This window comes from Cataglyphis hispanica, chromosome 24, assembly GCF_021464435.1.
Source record: "Cataglyphis hispanica isolate Lineage 1 chromosome 24, ULB_Chis1_1.0, whole genome shotgun sequence".
Taxonomy (NCBI): Eukaryota; Metazoa; Arthropoda; class Insecta; order Hymenoptera; family Formicidae; genus Cataglyphis; species Cataglyphis hispanica.
Window position 1 is genome coordinate 3484038 of NC_065977.1, and position 27235 is coordinate 3511272.

Consider the following 27235-nt stretch of genomic DNA (forward strand, 5'->3'; position numbering starts at 1 on the left):
TAATTTTTTACTATTGTCAAAGGTATTCGGTTCATGGAAGTGCCTTTATCATTGGCCATTTTGCTATCCTCGAGCGCGCGAAATTCTAGCCCTGTCATTCATAATCTTTAAACATTTCCTATTTAAAAACTACTGTAGCCTCGACATTTTCCTATTAGAATTTTCGTCTTAAAATGTTACAAAGACTTTGTGATTAAAATATTTGTCGCCAGTTTAGGGGCATCTTGTATAGGCAGATTGGAAGTAAGTGTAAGAATGAAAGTGTGTATTAAACCTATATAAGACACAGGGTGTCTTACAACTTCCGTACAATACTTTATTATCGTGTTCTAGAGATAAAATAGACTCCAAAATTTTAATACAAAAATTTTGAGGCTGCAATAGTTTTTGAGTTATAAGCGATCAAAGTTTGCCAATGATATCGCCAATAAAACTCGCGCGCTCAGGCTCGTAATTACACTTACAAGCGTACCGATCTGTCATCTGTTATTGATTTTTTTCAAATCAGGTGATATTGATTTTGTTGCATAGCTAATTTTATTAGCCATTTTCTTTATGTATGTATGTATTACACCTACATCATACATTATGACGATAGGCGAATATTAATAAATTATAAATCTTACATAAAAAATTTAATTCTTGAATTCATGTAGCATGTACTTTGTAAGTTGTAAAGCGAGATCCACTCTGCCTACTGGCGGGGCGGGTGCGGGAAGGGGGCCGAAGGCCCCCCTGCAGCTGATTGCGCTGCCGTGATGGCTCGAGCTTCGCACGTGGCTCGCTATATCAGCGTTTCGCGTGGTCAACGTGACATGATGCATATTCGCATTATAGATTGAGCAACGCATATAATTAATTTAAATCTTTAATATAAAATAATAGATAATTAATAATTAATAAATAAAAGAGTATAGCCTTTTCGGGCTGTAACAAATAGTATTTACATAATAAATCTTAAACTATGAGAAAATAATGCTAATTATCAAAAAAATATATTTGATTACCAAGAATGACAAAATTTTCTAGACATGTTAAAATATTCGGTTTTACCCCCCTTTCTCCCCCTCCGTACCGGTAGAGTAAAACGGGTACTCATTTGAACATTAAAACACCATGCAATTACAAAATCTAGATTTATTTTAATTAAAATACAATAAAAAGTTTTTATTGACAAAAATAAAGATATCCTCTTGTTCTATATTGCTGCAGAATTCTCTTATTTAATTTTTTAACTTTAGGAGTCTCAAAAAGGTTTTTTTTAGTGATTTTTTTTTTTTTTGAGTAGCAATTTTTGTTTTTAATTGCTCTTTGTAGAGAGAAAAAAATCAAGATAACAGTTTTTCCTTTTTTCATTATATGAGATGTGTAGGTGCTCGGTTTTGCCCTAACACGAGAAAAATAATAAACACGGCGATTGTATATTCATTAGTCGTACAAAGTGACGATCAAAACTAATGTGATATACTCTCTAATGCAGAATACAATGCTGAATTCACTGAAGCAGATGCTTTGTGTAGAAAAAGTCCATAATGATTCAATTGTTGCCCCAATATCGATTTTTTTGGCTCGAAAATTTTGAATTTCTCTCAAAAAATAATATTATAGTGTGCACATGATTATAATTTATCTTAAAATAAAGATGGCACCAATCTACAGCTTTTATCAATCTAATAATACGAATTAGCCAAAGACAGTAGCACTAAATAGTATCACGAACAAACAGAGATACCCGGTTTTCGATCTGCCTACCCGATTGTACTTTTTCCTGTTTCTATAAATATATATTATTTTGTAAATAGTGCATTTATTTTACAATTAATTGAAATTATGTAAGTGAGATTCCAACATTAAAAGTAAAATGTAAGATACAATGGCAATAAGAGCCCGGCGCAGTTTTAAGGGAGCATAATCATTTATTAAAAAAAAAAAAAAAACATTAAATTAACATGTATCAGACGGACGTTTCGACTCTTCTTTTGGCCTTCATCAGCGCAAAAATGATAAAATTAAATAAAAAATATAATCTTAAAAATTAAACGACTAAACACCGGAGATATGTTGAGTGTGTTAGTATAAAAATCGCATTGTTGTTAAGGCGACGTGCAGTTTTTCAAAAATAACATAGGCTAATTAAAATAAAAGTTTGATGTGTCGGTTTCCTATTAATACCTGTGAATAATCGGAGCGATTGAATGGATAGTGTGAGAGAACGCGTGAATAAGTATAAAATTAACTTACTGGTGCGCGGATTTTTGGCGAATATTGCGTCCAGTGATCGACGTATGTGAGTAGATCGAACTTGACTTGTCGCTTTCTGACCGTAAAGTCAGACAAACATTGTAAAAATCAATGTGAATTTAAACAAGATTATTGTGATTGAGACAAACTAAACATCACTAGCATTCGTTACAACAATTATCAAGTAATAATAAATTAAAAATAAAAATACAAATAATACTGATGATAAGGTATAATAAATATAATTTAAATAAATAAGTAAATAAATATATGATAACGGTCGGTACAAATACAAACGTGAAATAATTTTTTAGTCAAAGACGGTAAAATCAAATATACAATAAAATTAAATAAATTATAACTTGTAAAAAAGAATTGAAAAGTCATACATGATAAAAATAACAGGAAATATTGTCAATTTAATAATAAAGCTATACTAAAAACCAGTGGTAATCTATAATAAAAACCAGTTGTAATAATAAAATCAGATTTATAAAACGATAAAAATAAAACTAATGCATCGTCCAATATTACAATAAAAATCAAATTAAAAAGGACAATAAATTATAATAAAAAAATTAATTAATTAATCAAATAAGTAAAGTCTGAAACATCATCTACATATCGTCTAAAAAAAATAAAATATAAAATAATAAAAATAAAAAATAAAAATGATAATATTAAAAAAGCGCTAAAAGGATTATTGTTAAATTAGACGAGGCATCGAATATATATAATTTGAGCGATAATACAATTGATCACGCAATTATTAAACTAAGAATGTTTCGTACTTATTTTTGAAATATTAGGAATTTAATCAGAATTGTACGAAATGTTCTTACATATGTTCAGAAATTTATAAAAAAATTATGAGTCGATTTACTGAAGCGATTAAAAGTTATGAGGATTTTAATTTGCAACGAATTAACCCGTGATCTTATGGAAAACATGTGACCACGTCGATTCAAATGAAATTGACCAAAACAAATGGAAATAATATTCAGAATTTGTTTAAAATTTGCAAAAGTGTAGTTTATATATAAAGGAAATATTTGATTAAATAATATTTAACAAGTACTGATTGGTTAACAAGATATTAAATATAATTCAATGAAATTGATCATATAATCTGATATGATGCGAAATTCACTGTGAAAATATGGCAACATCGCACTCAGCTGAGAAGAATGAGAGAGACGGAAATAGTGCGAAGTAGTTAGAACGAACTTATAGCAAATTTTGATATAAGATTGTTATAAGATATGCAATTGAAATTGACGAAATTGAGCCTTTCATGCAGTTTTTACTAATTTGTTTTCTTCGGATATTACATAATGTTTGGAATATTGAAGACGACATTTTGGAACACGAGAAAAAGGATATACTAAAATTTCAATGTTTATTATAGTTACATTGAACCATTTATTATAAATAAAAAAAGGATATATATATATGTGTGTGTATATATATATATATATATATATATATATATATATATATATAACGAACTAGAAATTTTAAATATAAAATAACATAAAAAAAATATCCGAAAACAAACTGTTTTATAAACGAAATAAGAAAGTGTTGCAATATATCATTAGTTTACGCAGAAGGATAATTTAACGAAACCAATTGATTATTTTCTGCATGCTAGCTTTGTATATTCGTAATCCCTTATTTTTTATTCTCTTTTTAATAAAGTCTTTGAAGGCTCCTGCACCTGCAATCTCATATTTGTTTTTAAAAATATCCAATCTCCAATCTGTAATCTCGGCCACCGCTTTTTGCTGAATCGATGAGCCCAGTATTTTGCATTGGCAACATTTGAAAATTTTCTTTGGTTTTTTTTATATTTGTTACTTCCCAATGGTTAATTTGCATTGAACAAATTTGCACTCTCCAACAAAGTGTTATTGCTTATTTTTAATTTTTTAAATATTTTATAGAGAATTGCGCAATCATTTACTGCATTGTGTGCTCCAATCTTTTGAATATTCAATGCATCAGCTAATCCGCTGAGCGTACATGAATTTTTTCCTTTTCTGTATGTTTCTTTTCTTATAATTGACAAGGTATTTATAAAGCCATGAATTAACATTGAAAAATCATTTATTAAATTGTTTTTAGTGATTGCGCTGAACAATCTGAGACCATCAAATGCAAGATTAAGCGTTGCTATGCAACTTTTTTTTCCGAACGATTACAACCAAGTACAGAAATCTCCCAAAGCAATTTTAATGGGAACTGATGAGACTTTTACATCATTATGCATAAGATCGCCGTAGCTATTGGCTAGACCATGAACTTCAGTAACCTTTGGTGAAATTTCTTGTACTGGATTGATGTATGTTGAATAAATCGTTTTGTTACATTTTGCGGTAATTTGTAAAATATCGCAGTCAGCTTGAAACCGTCAGTCAGAAGTTTCTAGATCAAGGAGGATAATAAGAATGTTACAAAGATCTTCTTTAGTACTGGAATTATTTTCTTCATTCACTGGAATAGCAGGTTCGATTAAGAAAGCACAATTAGTCTCATAAGTAGCACCTTCTACGCCTTCTTTTCTATGTTGTACAGCAGAACAAAGTTTTTTTTAATAGCATACGTCTTTTTTTGTATACAGATGTTTTTACCAATTCACGTTTTTTCAACAAAATTTTCTGTTTTCTCGATATATGCTGAGTATGATGTTTCCCTGGTGATAGATTTATTTTTTTGCTATTCCTTGCGTGTATCATTCGCCTAATTTTTTTTGGCCCCCAGCACAAGCGAAACGAATGTCTGAAGAAGCAGTCTGGTGTAGCAGCTTGATTTAAAAACTTTGCTGGCCACGGTTGCATTTAAACTTTTGTTTGCATTGCTCGATGCATCTGTCGAGAATTTTTGTACATTTGAGGCTAATTTATCAAAGATGATTCTTCAGTTCTTTGAATAATCTTTGATCTTGAAAACGTCCGAAAATAATTTTGTGATCGTAATTTTCTTTTTTTTTCAACGAAGCCGCACTATATACCACATTTCGTGTAGTCATTGAATACATAATAGGGAATGCTCCGGATTGCATTTGCAAATCTATACTGTCACCTTTATTCTGAATTAGAGCATAAGTGAAACATCTATGAAGATATACGATTCGATCTTTAGTTAATTCCTTATGATTTTTTTGAATATTATATATCTTTTTCTTCACTCATCCAGATGTGTGATTTACATCGGATTGCTTGATGATTGGATGACTAGATACAGCTCTACATTTTGCAATAGTAGAGCTATCGTCGTCTCCTACCAATATCCCAACTTTAATACTTGTATTTTGCAGAATCTCATTCTCAATCACAATTTTCTTGGCAACATAAGCTTCCATTACCTTTGCCAACCCGTAAAAATTTTTACTACAATATTGGGCTCGATATTAGGCCATGTTTTTCGCATTTTCTTCATGTACGGTTGCATGGTGAGTAATCTAAAATCAGCCCACTCAAACAGCCTATAATGGCTTTAAAACTCTAAAAATGGCTTTATTTTTCTAATCTTGAGAGTCTTGAAATTCAAGAAGCACTTTTTTGCGTCTCTCCCCAACTTTTTGCTGAAAAAGCCTCTTTTCATACACTTTTTTGGTCACTATTTTTCCTTTCCAACAATAATTCAGTTCATTTATTTTGCCCGTTAAAGACGAAATAAGTCGAATTTAATATAAATCTCACAGCTATAATAAATTCAATTTTTGATATTGAACAATTTATGGAAATGTAATTCCATCTAACAGAGACACTGTTTATCACCATTTTTATGGGGATATTGGTAAACAATGAAACAATGAAACTAAGGAAATCAACGAGAAATCTTTGGCAATATGTATATCAGAAGAAAGTTTTTTCATGAGTTCAAAACTGTTTTTGATATGACTAACTCAATGGGAAAACTTTGAAGCATTATGCGATGGACATAGGAAGCTTTCAGTTTATGGATCTTAGGTAATCCGTATACTCACAGTGAAACACCATCGCTACAAAACAAGAATCTGTTTTCCAGTCTGAGATGTACTCATTCTCTCTATCCCTTTCTCGATAACAGGTCCCGTAGACACAATGTGAGCTTTTTCAAGAGATCCTTTTTGACAATGCTGTAAGTGTCACTGTCATTTGACAACTCTTCATTTTTCTTTTGTAATAAGCGTCTTGTCCAACGTGACCGTGATGTTTCTTTTATCAGCACATGTGATAATAAGATTCTCATGTCGTTTTAAAAAATCGTTAATAATAAGAGATAATTTTTTTATATATGTGTTTAGTTTATTTTGGAGGCTAAAATAATTTGGACATTTGTTAATGATATTTGATAGCTAATTTGTGTTGCTAGAGGAAGTTTCATAAGATTATTTTAATGTTTTTAATAAACTCTGCAGTTAATTTATCCTTATTTTTGATAGGGAGATTTAAATTGTCACCCAGTTGCAAGAGGCTTTGCATCTTTTTAGGAATTTGCGTGGAAGACATGTTAACAAACCATTTTTTAATAAATGGTAAGAAAGGTTATTCTCTATCCTTAAACTTGGAGGTCAATCTCAATCTCGATATCATGACACTGTATTAACAGAGTTATGGAACGGCTTAAAGGAAAACACATCACGTTCTTTGGCGATAGTATGAGTCTGAATAGGCGAGCGGTAAAAGTAACGAATAGGTTTAATGTCTCTCATCTTGTTCTTGTGTATTGTCCGTAACCGGTCAAATTTTTTGTTGAGATTGTAAAAATGATTAGTAAAAAAGGAATATAATGGAATATAAGAGCCTGGCACAGTTTTAAAGGCGCATAATCATTTATTAAAAAAAAAAAACATTAAATTAACATGTATTAGGCGGACGTTTCGGCCCTTCTTTTGGCGTTCATTAGCGCAAAAATGACAAAATTAAATAAAAGATATAATCTTAAGAATTAAATGATTGAAACACCGGAGATATGTTAAATGTGTCAGTGTATAAAATCGCATTCTAGCTATTTTGCTTGTTTTAAGTATTGTTACGTCCGCCTTCTGCTTGTCCGTCCCTGCGTGTCGCCTATGTTGGTGTGCGTCTTCGGGAGATGATTCCTTGACGCGTCGCTAAGGGAGATGTTTATAACAACGGTTGACATTTGGATGTTTTTAGTCGCCATCTTAGTCTCGCGGCGAATTCAATTCCGTGCGGACATTTCCGCGATTGATCCTGTACTCCTTTTGTATCGAGTTTATCTGTTCTGTTTTGTGTGTTCTGTGTTCTGTTCTTATATTAAAGTTCTTTCTGTTATTTACAATAAGTGTTGTTATTTACGACGCGGAGCGTGTGTGCGAATTGTGACGTGCGCGATTCGATAAAACTTGAAGTGGACGCGCGGATGCAACAGTATATATTAGAAGTAGGAAATAAAAAAATTCGAAATTGTCTTACGGCACTTTATTCGTTTGTCAATTTTGATAACTTTTTTTTTAATGTTTTTTACATTCTGTTGATGGGCATTATGCCTCATTTTTAACCGAATGTAGTATACTAACGCATACGATATTATGTCGGATGCATACTGTTTGTGAAAAAACGTAAAGTCGCAAGAATTTCATCAACTGTTAAATTGAACACATCAACGTGAATGGCATTTTTCGCAAAGCTTTCATATGACGGATGAGAATAGATTAGCGTGAATTAACTTGCCATAAAATTTCATATTGACGAATTTCATCAATGAAGATTGAGGGGAGGAATCTATTCTCACAGCTTGCAGATAACTCCTGCCTTTGATTCGTAAAGTTTTAAAAGATTTGCAAAGTAATCTGTAATAATATAATGATAGTAGTAAATATATTAAATGCTTATAATGACTATTCAAGAGCGCAGGAACATAGACTATTATTACATGTATACCACTATTATATCCGGTACGTTCAAAAAGCTTCAAAACTGATTTTTTTTTTAAATATATTAATGGCGCTATCTCTCAATCAATATTAGAATTAAATAGTATCAAATTTTTGATATTTCCCACATTTCTTTCATTGCATTATATGAAATAGTTTTGTAATAGTGCACATTGAAAGATTGCTTGTTTGTTTTATATTGTCGCAATTTCAAGAAGGAAGTAATGGATCGTAATTAAATTTTGCTTCAAAAATGGAAAAACGATGACAGAAACATATCAAATGATACGAAAGGAATACAATCGCCTTTTTTGTGATGATATAATCTATTATGATATTTATCTAGAGACGCTCCTCTCTCTTGTCATTTTTGAGTAACTTATCATCTTCTTTGAATCATCCAAACCACAGAAATACTTTTGCACAACTAATTGTAAGACAATCTGACTATATGTTTATCGTTTGATATGTTTCCATCGTCGTTTTCTCATTTTTGAAGTAAAACTTAATTACGATCCGTTACTTCATCCTTGAAATCGCGACAATACGAAACAAACAAGCAATCTTTCAATATACACTATTAGAAAATTTAATTGCGGTCCGTTGCTCTATTCTTGAAATCGAATGATGCAAAACGAAAAAAAAAACTTTTCAATGTGCATTATTGAAAAACTTCTCTTCTATTACACATAATGCAATAACAGAATGTGGGAAATATCAAAAGGTTAATATTACTTACAAGGGACATTCGGCAACGCGAAAATTCAAAAAAATCTGAAACTTTGCATAATTATAGAGTAATAGGTCATAATAACAAAACGATTTTTTTGTTGCTGCTAAAAAATGGTTTCAGAAAAAAAACAACCCCTTCGAAAGAATCGGTTTTTACATTCCGAAGCAAATATCATCGAAACAAAAAAAAAGTATGAAAAATAAAAGAAATATGAAAAAATTGTAACGATGCATCCCCCCATCGTTCCCGACATGTCGCCCGCCAGAAGTCTACCGCCCGGCGAACACCAGCCGAGCATAGGCAGAGGCGCTTAGCGCCCTATTTTTATCGCACCATTATACGGCCTCCGCGAGCGACGTCGAGCACTCCCGACAAGCACCGAGCGCTCGGTACCAAAAAATCTCGTGTCGTTTCCTCTACCATCGAGGGGTGCCGTTAAACAACGCGGGCCCGCTGCGATGGGTATAAAACGACTGAGAGATCGCTTCTCGAGGTCAGATCGGTATCTGATCCGTCTCGAGCCGTACGCTCCGAGAACAAACCAGAAAACCGCTCCGCAATCGCTAGAACAGCAGTGCACAGGAGGTTGACGAGTTTGCATCCTCCGCCGAGCATTCTCGACACCTGCTCGCCTGCGAATCCTTCTAAACCGCCTCCGTATAGCCCAAGAGCGGACGAGTTCGCCGCTCTTCCAGAGTATACTCGGGTCTTACGGTCCTACCATCCGACCATCCGGACTCCGCGCCGCGTCGCCATCGCCGACGTTTTACGCGCACTACAGTCCACTGCATCGCCTTTCGCGACCATCCCGCAATTAATAACAACACATATTACACGGCGATTAATAATTATAAATATTACGCGAAATAACAGCTGATCGCACACGCCGACGCTCCGATACACAAAGTATCGATAATTGCTCACGGCGGTCTCACCGCCCGCACCACCGCGCACCCCGCGCCCTGAATTAATTGTAACGCGCGAGCTAAGAATAACGCGCCCGCTCCACCGCACGCGCCCCGTGCCGTAAGGCTACAGCACATCAACACTACGCACCCGCGTTCCCGCACGCCCCTCGTCATCAATGGAGCCAGATGACACACTGGCACGCCCGTCTCGCCTCGCGTCACAACATCGCGGATTGTAAATACATTATAGATCTATGTAACTGACCATTGCCGATAAAGGCAAATAAACTATTTATTTAACATCTTAAATCGATCGTGTGTCTCAACCCTTCACGAACCCCTGATCCCGACTGCTCTGTTCGCGCATCCACAATCGCACGTGAAGCGGCCCGTCACAAAATCGTTTAAACAAAAATTTTATAGTTCTAAATGCACTTTACAATGGCGTATTTGAATTTTTCAAAAACTGTAAAATTTTTCAAAATATTCCTACTAATTATTTTTTTTTAATTAAAAAAAAAATTTAATTATATTAAAGCTTATGTTGCACTAAATTCAATCATATATGATAAAGTTATGTTGCGTAAATTAATTCTTGAGAAATAAAATAAAGACGCATGTTATCTGCACTAATGTTATTCATTCGCTGTTTCCTGATGACTTAACTCTTTTTTCTTTTCTTCGTAAGATCTCGCGATATACGATAACGATGCTGAATTTTAGTAATAATATTTGTAACCCAATTATATAAATAATCTTTCTATACTATCATCTATACTAACATCTTTCTATACTACATTGTATCATAATAATATAAATAATGGAACGACAATCGGTAACATTTGAATAATATTAAAAATTATAATTTTAAAATAATATTTTAAATTTTAATTTAAGATATAGATGCATAATAATATTCGAAAAATGTTTAAATGTTTTATAAAATTTTTTCATTAACAAAAATTAAATTAATTATAAAATTAAATTAAATTATTTATAAAAATATTATTTATTTTATGTACTTGTTACGTTAAATTAAGAAAAACATATACAAGATGCAATATTTGTTTTTTGTAATGTCGTTATTTAAAGAAATGATCAAAAAACAAATATTGCATCTTGTATATGTTTTTCTTCTTTAAAATAACAAAAATTTATTGGATTATCAAACTTTTTAAGACGTGATAAATATCCACTTTTGTACGAACTAAATTTAAATACATTTTGAAATCTTGAAAAAGAAAGTTGATTATGTGTTAAACTTTGTAGTTTTATTATATTATTATTTGAATGTAAATTTATGTCATAATTATTTATAACAATATTATCAGAAAAATATCGAACAAAATTTTTTTAAATTCTAAAACCGAAAACATTTAAGGGTCGTACAAAAACAGTTGTTTTTTTTGGTACTGTTATAATATTTACATCTATTCCATCTGCAGATATAATAGGCATAATGATATAGCTATGAGTCAGGGAAGATAAAGATTGAACATTAGATTCGATTCTTTTTACTTCCGCATTAGTTAATGTTCTTCCAGAATACAATTTTAAATTAAAGCCACTTTCATCTGCAATATAAATTGAACCTGCACCGATGACATTAATATGTAGTTTAATCTGTCTCACAAATTCTTCTGCACTTTGACGTATTGTTATATCAGTTGCATGAGAAGATAGGGTTTTAAAATTTGTTATTTTACGTGATACAATGCGATGCGCTTTTTTAAAATTCCATATCTATCAATTTCTTGTTCTAAATGAAGGAAAGTCTATTTGCTCCTTTGCTTGTAATGCCCATTTTCGCAAATCTATGTCATGAATGATAGGTCCTCTATATAATAGCTTTTTGGAATTGCGTTAGTACATATTGCGTTAGTAAATATTCGACAATAAGTCTTTCGACGATAGGTCCTCTATCAATAGCTTCTTGGAATTGCGTTAGTACATATTCGATAATAAATACAAGTTTGTCCCTGTTTGATCCTCCGCGCATTACATTTTCTTCCCATCTGCAAATTGCGAAACAGATTTTACCTAGAAGAATAAAAGTTTGATATTTAGAAAATTTAATTAAAAAATAAGAAGACTAATGAACTCATGTAGATAAACGTAGATAAACGAACGCAGATATGCGATGTAAGTAATGTAAGTTTGAAACATCTTTCTGTTTCCGTTATCGTTTATTACCTATTATTACTATACTATACCTATTTATATATAAAGCATCTACCTGCTCGTTCAGCTCGTATTATTTTTCTTATGGTTGAATTAAATTTTATCTTTGTAAAACAATTCTGTACAGCAATAATAGATAAATGTCCTTTTTTCCACTGTTTCAAAATTAAACTGCTTTTCTTTTGTAATTTAAGTTTATATTTCGACCTCGTTATCCATAATACAAACTTTGTCTTCATAATTATATTCTTCAGTATCAATATCATATACGTCCACAAATTGTACAATCGTACTTTCAACGGATCATCAAAATCAAGTTCCCATTTGTATTCAATCGCAATATCATTATTTACAACATTTTTTATTAGATTGTAAATAGCATCATGAAGTTCAACTTCATAGTGGAACAGGTGAAACAATAAAATTTGCAATGTTAAATACTTTAATTAATAAATTTATCACGTTTGCTATACTTATTCTTGCCATTTTAATAAATTGTTGTGTTGTCATTAACACAAGAAGTTCCTTTTCCGTAAAAAATTAATTTAAGAAATCACTTCTTGGACTTATTAAAAAAAAAAAAAAATTTAATTCGGAACTCACAATCAGAATGAATTTCTGTTAACTAGAATCATACAATAATTGTTTAAATAACATCAGATTATGAGTGAAATTCGGAAACGTTCGGCTTTTATATCAGTCTGTCAATGAAATTTGATCTTAAACATCACGCCATTATTTATCGAAATATTATCTTCACTTCGATACAAGAACCGAAGATTTCTGAATTTCATATATCTAGTTAATTACTTGAAAAATAAAACAGTATATATATATATATATATATAGTGCGACGACTTTTTCCTTCGCGAATCGTCGAACACGGCACGCGTCCACCGTCGCGATCTCCGTCGCGCGAATATTGCACCGACAAACGGGAGTAAAATTTGCGGGAGATGCGGGAAAAGGATTGTTGTCAAAAACGCAAGGCAGAAAGAAAAGAAAGAAAAGATACACGCGGTGAGAACAGGGTGGAAGGTGTTCTGCGCGGACCGTGATGAAATCTTTAATAATCCGCGAAAACATTAATTGGGCGCCAAATACTGTCTTTCATGTATCAATTCGCTAAATACGCGAGATAGGCGCGAAAAAGACGAGAAAGACAGGAATAGATTCCGTCGCGGGCGGAATCTAGCTCACCTAACGGTAGAGGGGCAAAGCGTTGAACGAATGCGATAAGGAGGCAAGAGGCGACAAATACAGAGCAACGAACACGCAAAAAAAAAAATAGTAGAGACGTGCAATTCAACAAAAAGAAATAACAGATTTATTAGTTTTACTGAGTGAGTCCAGATGGATTGACAATAATATGCTGCGAACCGCGCGGGTATTCGGCGATGGTATTCGGCGGCAGCGAGACTGAGTAATAGAGAAACTCTTGTTTGCGGAAATTAGAATGCTCATAATTAGTGATCGGTCGAGCATTTGCTCGCGCGTAATTATACAGGGTCGATCAGCGATCCTCTTGGACCGATAATATTTCGCTCCTTATTTTTGCATACGAACACAACTCATATGCACATTGTAATCGCGAGTATACGACTAGCATATATCAATCGCAACCCGTATTCAATAATTCGCACGAACCGCAAGATTACTCTATAGCTCACACACACAAAATCATACGATTCGACGATTAACAAAATTAAAAAAAATACATAGTCGCGAAACACTCACATTCGACAGCACACAAATCACGCATACACGACTTAGAAGGGCGAGAAACGCGACTAATGTATTACGCAGTATTTATGCTCTGCAATCTTCAGAGAGACGCTACATGCTTCGAAGGACATACAATAGCGACTTGATTCGCGGAAACCAAGATTCCGGACGTTTCGAAGCTCGAACCGCTTGCCAACGGGACCGGGATACTATCGAAATTACTCGATTTCCGACGTGAAAGACACCAAAATTTCGAGCTCGATTCGAACACGAAGATTACACGAATTTCCAGTTATGACGACAGAACGGCCCGATACCGATATAGTGATCGCGCGTGGCCGTATCAAAGAGGAGTAACCTCACCGCTCTCATCAGCTCTCCTCCGCAGACTAGAGGGCTCGACGGCGTTCTCTCGATCTCTCGCCTCTTGCCGGATCGCTCTTCGTGGCCAGCCGGCTCCTCCGACAACTCACGCTCGCTACGATTATCTCGCGGAAACTAAATCTGAGCAACATCTGCTCCATTCTAACGCTCGTGCCAGTATGTTCCGAGATCGCCGCGATCGAAAAAGTCGATAGCGTTGGACCAGTCGGGGATGCGCAAACGGGGTGCATATCATCGCGACCAATTGCGTGATAATGCGTGAGGAATCCGCCGAGCGGCACGCTCAAAATTGTACCGGGCGCGCGCGCACCGCCCGGAATCGCGAGGAATATTTCTGTTATTCCCGCTTTACGGGATCATTGAAGGATCTCGACCCGAAGCCGCTATCGAGAGTAGGATTGCAACCCTAGTGGATATCTTTTCCTCCCGCCGCTTTTTGCTGCGGCGAAGTTCATCTGCGATCGTTCGAGTCTCTGCACAATCCTGCGTCCGGGCGCGTGGATCCTCTCGTCCCCGCGTCTCTCGCGCCTCACGCGTTCTCCGGAATTTGGTTGATTTTTCGCTCTCTTCGGCTGCCTCTATACTTCCCGAAGGTCGCCTGCTGTCTTTCAAAGTGGTATTAATTTGCTAGCTCTCCGGCCGCTCTTCCTCCTCTCCGATGAAGCTCCCCAAATTACAGCGTAATAACAAAAATATAAATCGGAATTAAAAGTCAAAATTAAATGCAAATAGCGCCTCTTTCGAAATCTCGGCACAGTTCTCGCGATTTTAAACTGGCGCGGACGCTTATCCCGCACTCAGCGATCAGGAAGAGATCCGGTGGACGCGCACGTGACGGCAACGTAACAATATATATATATATATATGTATGCAGACTGATATTAAAAAGAATAGTTCACGCAAATATGTATATATATATACAGGGTGTCCGGCGTCAATCGCATCATCTGTCGTGTGCAGGTAAAGCAGGCAAAACTGAAAAGAAAAGTCTTATACCATTTTTTTATAATGCTTAATTAAAGAGTTATTATTGAGTGAAGTCTAGCCAATCATCGCCGATCTTCAGCTGGGAGTGCGTCGGTGAGCCGTCGTAACATCTGAACGCACACTACCAGGCGCGCGGTTCACCGACAGATAGATAATAGTCGCCCTCAATTTTAAGAGGCGATTGAATATGCTGGACAATAATAACGAGTCGGAGATCAGCGCGACAGGGCGCAAGAGTCAGTTTACCGTGTGTGCGAATTTATGCTCGCTTTTCCTACTGCGAGGATTTTTCACTGGGCGCGACATAATCAGGCCGCAATAAAACTAATAAAACTCCTCAAACCCACGGTAATCACTTTGCGCGATCGCGACAAATATCCCGTAAAATATGTGATATCCGTCTCAACGCAGTAAGCAATACAAATATTCTCGCTAAAAAATCTTACAGCAAGATCATGATAGTTTGGAAGACGTTCTTCCGTTGCTTTATATATCGTATATAATAGACGATATTTCCAATAATTATTCTAACGATTATATAGAACCGCTCTGGTTTTCTTCGCGAACGTAATATATAGCTCTTCATAAACTACGAATCTGAATATCGAATTCGAATGGGTAAGATGCGAACGTAATACCTAATTTCTCACAAATTACGAATCTGAATACTGAAATCAAACGTATTACACGCGAACGTGATATATGAGCGACGCAATACGTGATATCGATCCGCGAGATCGATCGTTTAACAAAATCCCAAAACAAAAGTGAAAGATAACTATTATTTTATAGCACGTTAATAAGAAACATTAAATACAACAATACGATATTCTAATTGACTGTCGGTTAGATGCAAAATAATTAACATAAAATAAATTATGTATTAAATAAATAAATAAATAATATTAAAAACACAATGAATATTTAAGGAATCTGGCCACCCTGACCGCTCGAAAAATGGGCTTATTTTTAAAAATCTGTAAATTCGAAAGTATAAAACAAAATTTATTTATTTTTGGCCACATAGTAAATTAGAGCTTTAATAATGTCTTTCATAAGTTTTAACAAAAAATATTTTAAAATGGCGGCGCTGCAACTGTTGCCGTGGAGGTCCACGTGCGTAGCTGGCGGTAAGTTTATCTCAGTTATAATAAATCTTAAAATAGAAAAAAAATTTGCTTATTTGTAAATAGTGTGGCTACAATGTAGCGTACGGATTTTTTTTTTTTTCTATTATTGGGGAAATAATGATGAGTCGAAGAAAAAAAGAAATCGTATTTTTCATAAAAATTTGACAAGAAAAAAATTAATAAAAAAATAATTAATTAACTCATCACAAAAATCGTACATTGTAGATGTATCTAAGAGTATTGTGTCCAAATTTCAAGTCAATCGGATCGGTAATTTCCGAAATTTACTTACCACAAGGTCGAAAAATGTAGTTTTGAGATAAACGCAAAAGAAAGTAAGTGTTTGATTACTCGGATGATGGTGCGGCTTTTGTTTGGCTTACCTTCAATCAGCGATTCCTGGCCCATAGAGGATTCCTTCGGCAGCTGTTTGAGCATCTTGAGCTTCTTTTTGGTATGATCTACGAGCATGGCGAGCCTCTTTCGTGTTTTTCTGTACTCGGATCTCTGCGGTATCGCAACGCTGCTTGTCGACTTTTATGCACAAATCGTAGCAGCGATTCCCGATTTTCAGATGCAACATATTCATTATCAACAGGATCAGAGTTTTCTAGTTTTCCATTGTTCAAAGTGCTGGCAGCAATATAAGTGGCAATTTTGACAATCTCCGCACCACTTGAACTTGTTTTTGGCGTCATTGACTAAATCGTTACTATTTTGCGTGAAGCCTCCTTCACACTGCTCTAACAATTCATCTGAATTGAGGTCCTCATAAATTGATCGAATGGCATCTTGAATGATTAGACGTAGAGGATTTTTGTGTTTATATACATCCAAAGTGCAGATCGTTTTTGATTTTTGGTGCCAAGAGCACCATGAGTCTTCTCCGGGAGGACAATTGTCATGCTGTGGTTTTTCGTCGGTCGAGCTTTTATGCTTGAATGTTGTCCAAATGGTTTTTTTCATTTCGTTTTTAGAGTGAGAAAACCTTCGAATAGCAAGACCATAATATATTGTGAACTACGTTGATTAGCTTATCGGTTAGTTTTCCTCTTCCACCAAGATCTTTATTCGCTTTTTTCATGTTACGAAGTCGTGTGCCCATTCTTTTCTGTACATGGCCAATACATTCTTTTTTTATCACTTTTTCTTTGTACGGATTCGCATCAACAATTCCTTTATATGTTTTTGAATCTCCGATGTAATTCGTGTAATGGACATTATACTTTTGTATCGACCTCGAAAATATTTCTATTATGCTGTCGACTTTTATTTTTCCAGACGATCCTTCACGATTGACGGAACATTCTTCTTTATGATTTTCTTTCCATAACTCGAATTCAACTGTATCAAGATTTTTACTCCAATACTCACAAGCTTTGCAGTAAGAAGATTTAATTATTAAATCTATCACTTTGCCTGAGTAAAATCCAATAATCGTCGATACGCCATAATGTGAAGAAAAGCCTCGTTTACGCCAAGTTCCATCATCAGAAACAATTAAACCTAAGTCTTTTCCTATTTCTGTTGTTAATTTTTGTTCCTCTTTCATAGCATTTTCCATGGACATATTGCACACACTTTCTGCAGCAGTGAAAATATTTTTGAGGACAATATCGTAAAACAACTAGTATATCACATTCGGTAAATCCATAATCCCACAAAATTTTTCTATTCCTCTTAGACAAATTCCCAACAATCGGAATGCGAATATAATTCATCTGTTTATGTCATACGCTTTGTTGTTGATGAGAGGACTAGAATTGGCACTGATTGGTTCGCAGGAGTTACACGAAATTACTAATTTGAAACCAAAATCACAAATGCTCGATTCCATGAACTCCACATCACTGTTGCATTTTTTATATTTAACGACGTTACTAATTGCCGAAAAAACAGTAACATAATTCAGAATCCGATACCCAAAAGTCGCACAAACCGTTACATCAATGTCTTGGCTAGCCTTCAATTTCTTTACTGATTGACTAGTACTGGCCTTTTCCTGCTCAATTTCAAATCGATTGAACGGGCGAAACTAAACTTTTTCGTTTAATATTTACTAATTGCCTCTTTTTAATCTTTGTCCCCTTTTCATCCAGATAAGCTTTGGTCTCTGATTTTTTATTTTCCATTTTGATGCGGAATTATAATTTATACGTAACGCTTGTATGTTGCCTGCAGAATACTGATTAACGCTCTCAAAATTCGAAATAAGGGCTTTGGCATCAAAGACAAACAAATCAGATAATTCACACTTACAGTAAACACTTACAAAAGGACACAATAGGACAGCTGTGTGTGCCGAATTTTGCGCGTCGAAGAATTGAGACGCGAATAACGACTCTGTAACAATACACAAGCATGGACATGTAATGCACAGAGCGCTCGCAGCGGCTCGACTTTTCTATTTAGAAATATCTATAACTTCGGCAGTTTTGCGAATTTTAATACCGGCGACGGCTTAAATTATTGATAGAACTTCTAAGTTAATTATTAAAAAAAAAATATTTTTTTTAAATTCCAGGGTGGTCAGACCCCTTAAGCGTATATATAAAAAAAATAAAAATTATATAATAAAAAATAAAAATTTAAGCATATTAAAAATCATCAGATAAGTTGCTTGATTTTTCATATAAATAAATTTTCGGATTATGTAAGTTTAAATGCTCGGAATCAATTTCAAAATTTGTACAATTAATGTCTTCAGCTTGAAAACTTGATCGTATTGTGCAGAAACAGTCTCGTTCGATAATCGATTTCTTTTTTTATTTTTGACATCTGTAACTATTGAACAAATTTTTTTGGCTTCGACATTCGAATGAGGAAAAGAAAGAATTGCTTCGACTAACGACTCTAAATTTGGAAACATTTTTTCCTCATCAAAAATTTTAAATTCTAATATTTTTTTCCACATTATATTAATTTCTAAAGAGGCTAACTCTACTTTTCCTTTATCATTAAAAACGGATGGCAAATTTCTCAAAAGCTAATTTTGTTATATCTATTTGTCCTATACGCGTTGCAATTAAAGTTAAATCTAAATTTGACTCTAGCTTCATCATAGCAATTTTTGGCTGTAAAAACATTAATTGTTCAAAAAAAGTATCTCTACAGTTCAACATTTCACGAACTGCAGTTATATAAAAATTTAGACAATTTAATTTGATTTCTTGCTCGCGTTCTGAAAATAATGTTTTTAAAAAATTTTCACATTTCGGTCCAACATAAATATTATTCACATCTTGATAATGTTTTGTTATTTATATTTAAATCAATAATACATTCTAAAGATTTAGAAATTACAAAATTTTGAACTATTTCGCGAATTAATCGTTGGCTATTTTCACATAATGTATGAATTAAAACTTTACGAGGTTGAAAAAGAGCATTAAAACGATTAAAAAATTTAATAGATATTTTAAAAATAATAAATATGCTTTTAATGAATCATCATTTAATTGATTTGAAATAATCTCTTCGGATTTTAATTTATCTTCTACTGCAGCAAAAAAAAAAAAAAAATTTTTTAAATTTGCCAATTATCTAATAATCTAACAACGCATTTATGTAATACTAACCACCGAGTATTTGATAATTTTAAAATCTTGTTTCTTTCTACATTGAAAAAATCCTGAAATTCACCTAAAATTACACATTTCTTTGGACTATCAAGATATAAGTTGCAACTTCTCGAATTAAATTTTCGCACGACTCTGAAAGTTTTTCACATGCTCTACTTGCTAAAAGCGCGGATGAATGGCAAATACAATTTAATGTAACAAGACCTGGTATTTCTAATTTTAAACGTGACAGAATTATTGCATCCAATCACTACAGATTATCACTTTCCATTCCAACAATATTTTTTAAAGGAATTTCTTTACTATTTAACATATTTTTAAAAATTTCGAAAATTTTGTTCGCGGAACAATCTGATGCATCTATAGATAGTAAATCTAATAATTGAGTTGTAACTTTTTTAGTTATAGGCGAAACATATTGAACAAGAATACATAAAAGTTTATTAACCGAAATATCTGTACTTTCATATAAAATTGAAAATTTACGATTGTTGTATGTTTTTAATAATTTTATCAATTTCGCGTTTTGCTAATATTTTCGTTACAATTTTTATGCACTTATCTCTAACCACGGAAATATCAGTTATAAATGATACAACTTCAGGTGCTATGCAGATATCTTTTAATAGTGGAATTAAATGATCCGCGGAATAAAAAGAAATATTATATTCAGCAAAAAATGCTGCTAATTTTATCTCGGCGCGTTTTACTTTATGTGAAAGAGTGACTCTACTATTAACTGAATCAATGTTTAAATTGCTAGAATTTATTTTTTCTAAATGCTGGACCAATTGTGAATGTTCGATTAAATTAGATTTGTAATATCTGATGGCAGATCTTTATTGCAGATAATACATAATGCTTTATCTAATGTGAAGCCCAATCGGAGCGTCCCGTTTGACCACGTTAATATTGACTATGGTCCCGATTGACCACGTTGAAATTGACAACGTTGCGAATAGCCACGTTGATATTATTGATCGGAAAATTCGTTTACTATTTTTCTTCAAAAATGCTTTCACAAACTATCTTTCAAACAGGAGGCCGTAGTTATTGTAATTATCCCAAAAATTCAATATCAGATAACAGATCGGTATGTGTGTAAATGTAGTTATGGACCTAAGCGCGCGAGTTTAGTGATATAATTGACAAATTTAGATCTCTTATAACTCAAAAACTATTGAAGCCTCAAAAATTTTAAATTAGAATTTTTGGCTTTATTTTATCTCTAGTACACGCTGTTAAAATATTATACGGAAATTGTGAGACACCCTGAATATGCTTTATAAATATTTCTTTATTATTTATATTATAATTTTGTATTACACTTGAAAAGATTAGATCTCAAGACATCAATAAAATATCTATTTATCTATCTATGTTTGATCCTATTGCTAATTATTAAACAATAAAGACATTTTTCATCTATTATTAGAGCAAGTGGATGTGTATGGTCTGAGAGGAGAGAAAATGTAGAATTTTGGGACTTCTCTGTTAAAAACACTTGCAAAAAATTAATTTCTCCAAAAAACTAGGGAATGATGCGATAAAAGATACATTCAGTCATACATGCTGAGCGATGGCTATTTAACCTTAAGAGGCTGAGAACCCTCGGATTGTCCGAGCAGTAAAAATTTCTGAACGCTAATTAGCGAACAATGTACACGTATTAGTATTTAATAATACTCGGCTTGTGCTCGATTGTGATAAAAAATTAATATCGGATGACGATGTAAACATCTGTAACATCTATTCAAAAGAAAATTAATATAAGAACATATTTTTCTTTCCAATTATGCTTTCTTCGATACTTTATAACTATTTACTTACTAATCTGAGTATGTACTTAATTTTATACTTATTTTATATTTTATTTTATGATTTATTAAATGCATTATGTATCACATTATCATTTTACAATATCATTTGACTGTTATAAAATTTGTTTGTACTTAAATTTATATTTAATTAGATGTCAAATTTTATATTTAATTAGAGTATCAAATTCTTTTATAGAGAACGATACCTCAACGGTCTCGATAAATTGGAATATGCAGCTGAGCAAATTTCTCAGATGCGTATTGTACTGACAGAACTCAAGCCACAATTAGAAGCATCAGCAAAGGAAACAGCAGAGACAATGAAGCAAATAGAAACAGAAGAAGCGAGCGTCAAACAAGCAACAGTTCTTGTAAAGAGAGATGAAAATATTACAAATGCACAAGCCGAAGTCGCCAAGCAATTGAAAACGGAGTGCGAAGCGGATCTAGCTGAAGTTCTGCCAGCCTTGGATGACGCAATAGGTTAAATTATTTATTTATTTAAAGTGTGTGTGTGAGGAAGAAGAGTATATCTATGCATATAGAATGTCATATTTTACATGATTATTCAATTATTTCCTTTATTTTTAATATGTTACGTTCTCCCTGACCCAGAGAAAGATGGGTTGAGGGACGGGCATAATTATATTTTCAAAGTCGAACGCCTCGAAGCGTATAATTTGAGTCAAGCAAATTGAAGCTCAAAAAACAACCGTAAGAGTCACTGTGACGTTGCTTTTTTGAACGTTCGCGATTCCTTTTAGTAAAAGAATTTTTCTTTTACACGGGATTAAAACCCGTGTTTCTGGACAAAGGATAAGAGAGATATATTTGAATAAAAGGGTGTTATCAATTCTCTTATAAAAAATGTATAGCAAATATAAAATAAAAAACTCGAAGGACTCGAAGTAAAAATTTGTGAAAATAGTGACTCATCGTGTGGTATATACTTCGTGATTCATCTGGGCAAGGCTCTGGGCAAAACCTTCCAGTGTCTAAATATATTGGTAAAATTGCAAACAAGGCAAAGCAACATGCTGGACAGAGTAGCAAGTGAACCAAAGTCCTCGTTTTCATTCCGCTGCATCTTGCGGGTGATGAATCTTGATCATGAATCCCGGGCAAGTGCGACAAGCGATGTGACTATAGGTGGCGAAATATTTACGACCCATTATTGTAGGCAATTGAAATCGGGGCGCAAAACGACTTCTATGTTCTCGCTCCGCGAATAGCTACTGTTGATGAATACCGGCAATAGCAGTATCGATTACTAAATCTAATCGCGAGATCTATTAAGAACATGTTAAATCGAGATTCATTGACGTTTTGCAATAGCAAAATATATTTTAACGCAACTAAGAATACATCTAATAAATCTATCAACAAATGTTAATATAATTATTTACAAAGAGCGATAAGCCTATCAAAATATAATATATTTTTATTGATTTAATTGTATCCTTCTGATGAATTGCTAATTGGCAAAGGATACAATTTTATCAGAAAATGTATTAAAGAATCCGCGGTTCTTATTGTGGTGACTCACAAAATCGATTCGGTTGTAACTCTATTATCCGTCTACTATCCATCTTCATTTCCATTGTAAAGAAGAGACATTTTCATTTTTTATTAAGACCAATGAACTTTCTTGTATTAGATCAGTCAAAGTTAGCTATTTTGATCAGTGCTGCAAGATAGCACTCACCATGCAAATGTTTCCAAAACTGATGCATCAATTGCCTTCGATCGAGTCTATTCAGCACATTCTAAGAATAAGTAATAATGGGTTCCAAGATAAGGAAATGTTCTATAATTGCTTCCAAGATAAGGAAATGTTCTTGCAAAAGTACTTCAAGACCGTTTTGAGTCAGAATTGGTAGGACACAGAGGTCGGGAATTCACGATTGCTTCGATATGGTGTTAAATTCTTTAACAGTTAGAAGATGAGATCCCACAACACGCTTGAGATGAGTTTTCATCGATTTTACTCTTTCCTAAAGGCCTTCAAAATGAGGCGTAAAGAAAGAGTAAAAGACTATTTTATCTTTTCTTGTTCCGAAGTTGCTTGCTTGTAATTAACGAACTCTCGATAAGCTCTAACAAAATTGGTGCTATAATCACTATACAATAACGAACAATGACTTAGCAATGAGGAGCCTTAGCGCGAATAAAAATAATATATACCGATAATGAAAATGCAAGTTCCAAATAAATAGCTTTAATAAAGCTTGAAGTAAACTTTGTTAGACAAACGTAAAATTTATTTGGAATTGCTCTTCGAGATCGGCGATTGTAAAAATGATCCAACATAATCAACACCAATGATTGCGAAGAATTTTGTCTGGCGTACGAATTCCAAAGGCAGATTCGTTATAAACGGCTATATTGTATGGATTCGTTCGGAAACATTGATAGCAATGTGCTAAACAACGTTTGATGGCCTGATAAGTTCCTAAAATTCAGTAGTTTTATAACAAATGACAATGTAATGCACAACGCCTCAAATGCAAATGTGTCAGGTGGGTGTGCTCAATTATGAGCTCCGTGAGCCGATGCTTACTAGATAGTAATACTGAGTGTTTGGCTTCGTCCGTCATTGAAAAATGTGTTAGTCTACCGCACATCTTGTGGATTCCGTTTGGATATAAGAAAAGGGAGCTTGCGTATTACTTTAGAGCAATTCTGTTTATGTTTCAATCGATAATGTTAATTTTTCACGAAACAACAAAGTTGAACAAGTTTTAAATGTAGCAAAACGGATTCAACTTGGTCCACACAGTTTTTGAAAACAAATTCGATCTAGAGAGATTAACGTAAACAATAAGCGAATATTTAAATATTTTTACCTGTTGAGGAGAATTTAGTAAGAAGTGAATCGATAGTCGCTGTGGAATATATGGAAATTAAAGCGGAAGATTTCTCTTCATTCTCTGGAAAGCTATTGAATTTAATTATCATCTCTTAAATAGGTTCGAAATCCATGAGCCATGCAGGGCCAGTCCATCATATCGGATAATTCTTGCGGAAATAAATCCGTCGAGCAACAGTCAGCTGAGTTCGATTCAGTTTTACTCTCTAACAATAGATTTCTGTATTCGACTGCAGGCAATTACGCACGAAAGTCTTCTAGCGTGGAGACGAATCTGACCAAGCATATATTGTATCGATGACAACTTCGTTTCGGAGAATATTTGAATTTTGAATATACAATAGCAAGTCCGAGAGCAAAGCTGCCGCACAGAACTCAAGTCTCGGCAAAGTAATGATTTTAAGCAAGATTTTCTTTGATTTGGCACTAAGCATTTATCTCTTAAGCATCACAATGTTATTGGTAGTAACAATTCTAATATAAACAACGGATCCGTAGTCTTGTTCACTCGCGTTGCAAATCCCATGTATTTGTTTTTTAACTATGTTCTCTATTGCAATAATACGAAGTATACGGATTAAGGTTAACGCAGATATATCTGATTTATATTTTTCCCATTGAGAACATACTTTTGAAGAAGATTTTTTATCATTAAATTACCATTTAATTTTAAAATCCATAGATGTTGTATCAATCGTTTGGCCGCGAACCTGAGTAGTGTCAAATAGTCTAATGGTGCGAGCTAATTCAGAAAGCCTCAAAGATGCGAGCTAAATTAGAAAGAATTATGCGTTTTGTGCATTCTTTTTCTAACGGATTGACTTGAAATCTAAAGTTATTCAATTGAGAATACAGCAAAGTCCCAAAATCTTAACAAATTGATTTTCCGTTGATTCGAACAATAGCAACGAGCAATTAGGGCTCGAATTCGAAGTCTGATAAAACAGTTGAATAATTACTAGTCCATTTTCTAAATTTGAAACTCGCATTCCTAAGCGACAACTATAATTGTTTTTGAAGCTCACAGACTTTTTCTATTGAATGCTCACTACATGGTCCACGTAAAGTGACGATTTTAATACAGTCGAGGTTAAGGGGATCCATAAGGTATGTTTTACCGATAAAAACGCGAATATTAAGTTAAAGGACTTTTGTTTATTATAGATATCGACAAATTTCCATAATTCAAGTATACATAATAACATAGTGCGTTAGATATGATTTCATATAAAAAGTACAAATTACAAATTTACAGTTTTGTTATTTGCTTTTTCCATCAACATTTACTTAATATAAAAGATTTGTAATCTACGCGTGCCTAATTAATAAATCACGCACTCGGTATTTCATCAAAGAGTATCTGTGAACTTAGAGAAATGAATTTAGAAGCTTTGTAAAAAAGATAATGTAATCTAAAATTTTTGTGCATATGTGTATGTGCGAGATCGAGGCTCAAGAGTAAAACAGAGCAACAGATTAATTGATGTCGCGATAGACAAAACTGCAATCTTATGACAAAGATAGACAAAATCGTACTTTCTTCGTCCCTTCATCCCTTTCATGTGTGTAGAGCAATGCATGCACGCAGAGTACGCACTAATTATTGCTGTTTTTCTATCTTTTTTCTTTCAATCATTCACTCTGTCTCTTTCTAATCGCCCGCTCACTATGTACTACGTATCGCTTCATGCTCTCACATATTCACTTATAAGTTCACTTGCGCTTCTCTCTCTCTCTCTCTCTCTCTCTCTCTCTCTCTCTCTCTCTCTCTCTCTCTCTCTCTCTCTTTTGTTCATTTATTATTTTTTCATTCCCATTATTATATTTTTATTATACATTTTATATACATTTGTTCAACATTTATTATTTTATTTTATTCTTATCTTTCTACACGTAAATGAATAAATAAATAAATTTATGTATTTCTATTATATACAACATAAATGAGATATACAAGTTATTTTCTTTTTTTATTTTATTATAGTTAAATACAACAAATGTATATACAAAAACACACACACATGTATGATACTTTTTTTATTTATAAAATACACAATGTTTCATTTATGCTGTATAAAATAAAGATGAATAAATTAATTTATTATCATGTAGGAAAACAAAAATACAAAGAATAAAAATAAAACAAATAAAAGAATATAATAATAGCAACGAATATAATAAAGAACAAGCAGAGAAAGAAAAAGAGAGAGAGAAAGAGAGAGAGAGAGAGAAAGCAACATGACTAACGTATAAACAAGTAAGCGAAATGATATATAATTTTTGTGACAATGTTAACATATAAAATAAAGATAAAAATATTTGGATGGAAATAAGGAATTTAAAAAAATTAAATATATAATTAAAATATATATTTAAAAAAAACTTTTATTTTATTTAATAATATGTGTGTTTCAATATATGCGTGTGCGTGAGCGTGAGCGTGAGTGGAGCGTGAGTGTGAGTGTATGCATGTGCGTGTATGTGTGCGTGTGCGGGCGAGTGTGTGTGTGTGTATGTGTGTGTGTGTGTGTGTGTGTGTTTATATGCACGTGTGATAACTAAATATAAATATAAATGTAAAATGTATCCGGATGTATGTTAAAAAAATTGTATGCATCCTGGTGCGGACGGTGAATGGTTTCAAATAATGATATTCAACCGAGCATGTGCGCTGTTGCCACATGGTTCGCAATATTGAAAGAGAAAGAAAGAGAAAGCAGCATGATTAACGTATAAACAAATAAGCAAAAAGTGATATATAATTTTGATGACAATATTATAAAATAAGG

The 27235-nt window shown here is 33.4% G+C and overlaps 1 protein-coding gene across 1 annotated transcript in view; it reads left to right on the top strand.

The window, feature by feature from the left end:
• Positions 1 to 27235, top strand: part of LOC126858296 (dynein axonemal heavy chain 7-like) — a 337651-nt gene that overhangs the window by 67145 nt on the left and 243271 nt on the right. The window contains exon 6 of the mRNA XM_050608501.1: positions 21774 to 22060. Coding sequence (XP_050464458.1) covers positions 21774 to 22060 — 287 coding nt within the window. The remainder of the gene's footprint in view (positions 1 to 21773; positions 22061 to 27235) is intronic.